This window comes from Sprattus sprattus (genome assembly GCF_963457725.1).
Source record: "Sprattus sprattus genome assembly, chromosome: 8".
NCBI classification, from domain to species: domain Eukaryota; kingdom Metazoa; phylum Chordata; class Actinopteri; order Clupeiformes; family Clupeidae; genus Sprattus; species Sprattus sprattus.
In genome coordinates, this window is record NC_137927.1 from 1,432,543 (window position 1) to 1,439,580 (window position 7,038).

General features: G+C 41.2%; 1 protein-coding gene across 1 annotated transcript in view; it reads left to right on the forward strand.

The window, feature by feature from the left end:
- Positions 1-210: 210 nt before the first annotated feature.
- The window catches only part of LOC308369651 (uncharacterized protein), a gene marked incomplete at its 3' end in the record, with an annotated part of 18,483 nt that continues 11,655 nt past the window's right edge, over positions 211-7,038 (forward strand). Inside the window, exons 1-4 of the mRNA XM_080844153.1 lie at positions 211-440; positions 2,265-2,720; positions 4,570-5,121; positions 6,905-7,032. Of these exons, the coding sequence (XP_080700279.1) occupies positions 305-440; positions 2,265-2,720; positions 4,570-5,121; positions 6,905-7,032 (1,272 nt within the window). The 5' untranslated portion in view covers positions 211-304. The remainder of the gene's footprint in view (positions 441-2,264; positions 2,721-4,569; positions 5,122-6,904; positions 7,033-7,038) is intronic.

Sequence of the window (7,038 nt, forward strand, 5' to 3'; positions counted from 1 at the left end):
TTCTGCAAGGCACAAAAACGCAAGTAATCCTGACCCACACTCCAGTTCAGAAGGTGGCGGTAAAGCACAATAAGTTGTCTGGCAACTGACAAAAGACAAGAAGAAGATTCGGTTTGATTTTAACCCCAACCACTAGAGTGTACTACTTGTGCTGTTTGGTTTATCATTATTTCAACCGATACAGTTTAAAATGGCGACAAGAAAGCGAAGTATTGTGTGGCCCTTCTTTAAAGAGGAGGATGATAAGAAAGTGTTATGTCTTATTTGCACGAGGATTATTCATCATTTTGGGAAAACCACAAATATGCTTCGTCATCTACGATCAGAGCACCCTGGCGAATTCGAAAATGTCGACTGTAGGAGCATTGTAACCGAATTGAAGGCGAAAAACGCGAAGAAACCAAACAATAATGTTAACCTTGCCAGCGGATTGGTGGAGGGTAAGAAGATTTTTAAATTAATTTGTTGGTTTGCGAATATTTTGAAAGTTAAATTCATTGTTTGTACAGGTATTCGGGATCCTTGCAGACGATGCTTTACGTTACTGAATACAGCTTCCGTAGTAACTTACTAACTACTGTTGGTACTAACGTTTAAGTTGTTAACGTTAAATAACAAACACCGACTGGGGCAAGAGATAAGATTAAAACTAGGATAACATCGACTGCCATTTCCGTTGCAAACATCGGTGCAAGTTGCAAGAACATAACCTAGTGAAGTGGGTCAATGTTATCGATTTGAATGACGTCATCGTGCGCTGACAGTGTCGCTCATAGAGATATATTGATACAGACACAGTTAATTCATTTAGAGTCGGCTGGATTAGGCGTTGTCTTATACATCTTAATTCCTTATGTTTTTTTATCCCCAATCATTTATTTAACCAGATGGGTGGTCTTTCTTTTGTTTTAAAATGTAACTATGTCCCTACCAAATTACCTGTCATGTTGTCTAAATTTCACCAACAATGTCTTCTTGCATGGAAACTGTGCTTCATTCACAACTTCTCACCTCATAAAACACTAATTTGGAACAATGCAGATATTAAAGTTAAAAATAAATCCATTAAATTAACCATAACTTTATGGTAGGCTATGCTTTTGTTTAAACTTTATAATGCCAGTAGCCAATCAGATGATAGCATACTCTACGCAGCATAGGCTCGCTTTTACAGTAAAGCTAGCTGCGAGCTGTGGGACTGGTGCACGCACGAACTGCAGACAAATTGACTGAAGAAAATAGTGCGTGACAGTTGAGAGGGAAATATTCATTGCAGTTCGCGGTTGAAGAGAAAGATGGCATGCTCTAAGAAGAGAAAGGTAGACGGCGAGAACCGAGCTTTAAAAGAGGAGTGGACAGACGTGTACATGTTCATTCTGCCTGCGCACTCGTCAACGTGAAACGCCACTACGATATGAAGCACAAAGAATTTGATCAAAATAACCCTCTCAAATCCGAACTGCGAGCACAGTTGACTGTAACTAACAAACGGTCACCTTTTGTGAGGCTTGGTCTGAAGGTGATGTGTGGCAATTTGGAAGAAGATTCGACAAGAATTGTAGGAGGAGTTGCAAAAAAAACCTTTTCCTAAACATTCACAAAAGCTTGAGAATCTATATAAATGTTTATGATGGCATAGAGTGCGTTAAACTCGTCTTGATCCAGGAAATCCAAGGATACCTCATTTTGGAAAATGCGGCATATAGTTCAAAAGTAACATGTATAAACACATCTTCAACTTTGACCCATTGGTGGCGCTAGAGGGTTTGAGTGGGAGACATGAAACTTGGTGAAATTGATGAGAGGACTGGTCCCAATAAGGCCAAATTTCACAACTTTTGACCATGCGGTTCTAGGGGCTGCCATAGACTCCCATGTGTGTTATAATAATAATAAAACATAGAAAACCATAAGGTGGCTTCGCTGCTTGGCCACCAATTACACAATGTGTAGAGCTGAAACTCAACTCTGCTCGAGATATCACAAAGTAGTCATCGCCAGACAAGGTAGAACACATTTATGGGTGTCCCGCTCACTATTTCTAAAGTTTTAAAATGGATCAAATGTCAGAACCCTGTTTTCTCTTATGTTTTCAGCTATATCGCCCAGATTAAAGATGTTTGATATAGTGGAAATCGGGTTGTACAGAACCAGGATTTATTAAGGCCTCTCTGAAAACGACTGCTTTTATTTGGGTCAGGGTGATAGAGAACAATCAAAGCAAGTATCTTAATTTGTCTTTTTACATGTCCTTTTCTCAGTAGCTGTGATGCTGGGAGAGTCAGAGAGGGCTCCACTGAAGAATGGAATAGAAGACATGGAAGTGCATGGTGCGATCGAGGGCATTTTACGTGCTGCAGCTGGAGAGCGGCCTGGCACTGACCAGAACAGTGAGCTGGAGGATGCTGAAGGAGTTTCTGCTGCCACACCTAACAGAAAGCGGAGTGCAGTGTGGATGCACTACCAGAAGGATGACGATGAGAGGAAGGCCTTGTGCTTGCTTTGTAAGGAGAAGATTCAACACCATAGCAGCACCAGCAACCTCCTGCGCCATCTACAGAAGAAACATCCCTCTCATTTCTCCGAGCTGGAGACGCGTCCTCTCAAACGGACTGGTGGACGCAGGAGCTGCTCCATGAATACTCCTCAGGCCTCCACAGAACTGATAGTGACCTCTCAAACAGATATACATCCAAACCACAGCAGTGACGCTTGCCCAGGTTTGTTTGGAAGTGTTTCATATTGTACATTGCATTTACATAGGCAGAAACTGGATAACCTGTCGAAGACCATGTTTTTTTTTTTAAAAAGATTTTCCAATCATACAAAGTAATCTTGGGCGTCAGAGACCGATTATCTCTTAGCCAGTAGAGCATAGACACAAAGAGACCTACATGCAGTGAAGCATTCTTCGGCAGATGAAGCTATACTAATTTAATTGAAGAAATTCAGCCACAAACAGAAGTTTTGCAATCATCTTAACTAATCAAACTCTGTTTATGAAAATAACTTTGTTGAAGTAATTGCCAGGCAGACATTTAATGTACAGCACGATAATATTTAATACAAAAATTCTTATCTGTTGATGCCAAGCCTTGCCATTTTTGGTAATGACATACTCTCTTGATCACAACTCGGCATCCCAAGTATCAAAGATAAATTTAAGTTTTCAACTAGTAATATTATTTTATATGATGTTTCTGATGGCACATGAAGGCCGCATAAGGCAAGCCCTGAATGATGAGGGTTGGCCAATCGCAAAAGAGAGAGAGTCTAAGATGAGTAAAGCAGTTTGGCATAGATCAACTTGTTCGGTGCTCTGCATATGCCATTTTGTTTATTGCGTGTTCCAACTGGTTTTCTGTAGCATTCAAAGTCCAAAGAGGTTACAGATGAAGTCAACATAACCAGTGTGGAATGTGAATAAAAGATAAGTACAATTAGAAACAAATCGTCCTTCATCACAGGTGAGCTGGCATTTTTGGCAGTTTGACAAGCTCAGAGCACAGTTATGTGGAAATTGTGTAGGAGTGTAACTGTTTTGACCAAGACAGGGAACACAATAAAGCAGTTTTATCCAGAGCTGCATAGACACAGATTAGCGTCACACCAGTTGACTTCAATGGAACAAGTCATTTTTTTTCTCAGTATGGCAACATGTGAAGCCACTCAAAAGTTCCAAACACTGTTGTCAGTCAATGCAACTCGATCTATTTTAACAACGATTTTTGTTAGGGCTGGGGAAAATAATCATTGCATCAATGCTAACAAGAAAGAGTCTGCATTGATGCGGGAAACGGCAATAATAGGTTTTTTAATATGCATGCAAGCATAATAAATTCAAAGAAACTGTGAGGTGTAGTTGCATGCATGAAAAATGTATGTAGAGCTAAAACATTTCCATACCCACTACCTGTAGACCTGTTATTCAATTGAACTCAAATAGTAATGGAAATTTCCCATTTATTGCTGGACGGGGAATACTTGCTCTGAACCATTTGGCAGTCCATGAACCATTTGACTTGAGTTGATTCATAATTCAACGCTCTTTACCTTCAGCGATTCCACTTGTCATCAGTCACATCCTGCTTCCACTACATCTCAAGAAACAGCCCACAATCCACAATGGAGGAGGACTTCTGGCTTGTTCTGGGCCATGATATTCTCCATTTAGAGAGCCAGGGCTGTGCACAAACACCAGCCTAACGTCTTATGGAGCGCCCACAGGAAACGGAGAGCTGAATTGCGAGGAGCAATTTTCTGAATTTTACAAAAAAGTGTATTTGATTAGAAATGTGGACTGCACCTCTTGATGTCTTTAAAAATGATCAATAATTAATTAACATCGTGAATATAGCCAACAACATATCACCCAGACCTATTACAAATGTTTGTAATGGAAATCGAGTTTTAGAAAACCAGTATATTCCTTTCAGGTTTGTGAAGCAAATTGTCAAGCTGCTGGGAGATCTTTAAGGATTTATTAACTCTGAAAACTTCTGCTTGTATTTGGGTCAGAGTGACTGTTCTGTATCATAATGCAAGTATCTTCTTTTTTCTTTTTCTCAGTGGCTGTGATGCATGGAGAGTCAGAGAGGGCTCCTCTGGAGAATGGAATAGAAGACATGGAAGTGCATGGTGCCATTGAGGCTGTTGTATGTGCTGCCACTGGAGAGAGGCCTGGCACTGACCACAACAGTGAGCTGGAGGATGCTGATGCTGATGCTGAAGGAGTTTCTGCTGCCACACCTAACAGAAAGTGTAGTGCAGTGTGGATGCACTACCAGAAGGTAGACGATGAGAGGAAGGCCTTGTGCTTGCTGTGTAAGAAGACAATTCACTATCAGAGCAGCACCAGCAACCTCCTGCGTCATCTACAGAAGAAACATCCCTCTCATTATTCCGAGCTGGAGACGCGTCCTCTCAAACGGACTGGTGGACGCAGGAGCTGCTCCATGAATACTCCTCAGGCCTCCACAGAACTGATAGTGACCTCTCAAACAGATATACATCAGAGCAACCACACAGGCACCCCAAGCTCAGCTGCCAGCAGCCCGAATCACCAACTAAAGGCAGAACGGCTCCTGCAATCACCAAACCACAGCAGTGACGCTTGCCCAGGTTTGTTTGGAAGTGTTTCATATTGTACATTGCATTTAAATAGGCATAGATAGAGAGTTGGGATATTATTATTTCAAGGAGAGATAGAAGTAGAGAATTTTGTGTGTGTAGATGCAGTATTGTCAGTGACTTGAATCTTTATAGTGTACATGGATGCAAACACCTCGCCTTTCCGGCAACTTTTGTCACATCACTTCGGGTGACTTGTGTGAATCGTCCAGATCTGAAGAGGTTTGTCATCATGAACGGGGGATGGGGGTGGTGGTATCCTTAACGTTTTCAAAAGTATATTTCTGTCCTGGGTGCCAGCCGAACTTAGCCCTGCCCACAACAATTGAGGTCTGTAAGTTCAGTCTGGCATTGCTCCTTTGGGGCAGAACTATGACAGCACCAGAGCTGTTCGTACCAATCAAATTGTCATGGCGGGCTTTATATAATGACTGACAGATGATCAACAGTAACGTAATCAACCACGTCACCAAAGAGCGCTTGGGTTTGATTGATAAAGCGTCACGATTCACATCTCTTCAACTTAAGTCTGTAGAACTTGATTAAGCGCCACGATTCACATCTCTTTAACTTAAGTCTGTAGAAACTTGATAAAGCGCCACGATTCACATCTCTTTAACTTAAGTCTGTAGAAACTTGATAAAGCGCCACGATTCACATCTCTTTAACTTAAGTCTGTAGAAACTTGTGGAAGGCACTCGACACCCTTGAATAGTGGCTATAGCAGCAGACACCAAGGCACACATTTTGCTCTTAGGGACAGAGAGTGCTCACTTCCCCATGTCAGAGACCATGCTAGGGCCTAATGATTAACATAGGCAACCACTGTGGTGTTGTCAGTGTGCACCAGCGCATTAGTGCCCCTCAGATATGATAAGAAATGTTTTAGCGTGAGAAACTCTATACACAACTCAAGAAAGGTTATGTGTAACAAAGTCTGGGCTTTGGACCACACACCGTTCACTGTTCATTCATCAAGATGACATTTGATTACAGTAACTGCATTTCACTGCCTTTGTAGCTATATACTGTATGTGTCTATACTGTATAATAACAGAGTTAAATATAATTGATTGAAATTAGGGTATGAATACTGGTATTGGGTACTTGATCACATCTCTGTTTGAAAATAGCAAAGAAAATTATTTGATGAAAAATAAGCAGCCTACTTCAGAATACAGAGCTCTCCAAACATTGTCAGCATAGCCTTCAATCAGTCTAAAATGAAGAAATATGTGTGACAGAATGACAGCTCCAAAGTAATGAGTCTGCAGACTTCAGGAAAATGACTGGTGACAAATGTGTATTGAGTTTGTTCACCTAACCAACAAACCAACCTCATGTACAAATCCTTGACGGGATGTTTATGAGTATGAGAATGGTATTTATTTATCTTCGAATTCAATCAACATTCATTTCAACATGTTGATAGTATAAGTACAAGTAGGCCTCGTATTGGTGAATACTCAAACAGACCTTGTACGTTTGTACTCCATCAGCAAAAAGTGGTATTGCTACTACAGCTCTCATTGAAATGTATGAAGTCTGTATGTCGAATTCATGAAGTCTGTATTCAACCAGTCTAACCTTTTCACCTTCCTCTATCTGTTGATAATGCCCAATGATCACCTGAGCTACAACAGTGAGTGGTTTCACTCAAAATCTTTTTGGGTGTCAGGAAAAAAATAATTCAAGCTAGGTGAAATCTGACATGAATTGTAGAGAGGCTTTTCAGTGAAATCTAGTAAACTTGACTCTCTCTCTATGGCAACAGAATGGAGTGAGGGCCGTATGCTGCAGCGTGAGCGGGAGCTAACGGAAGCTATAAGACGAGTCCAGCGTGAAGAAAGACTATGCCTGGACCAACAGAGACAGCTCCTGGAGAAGAGCCGTGAGGTCCAGGCAGAG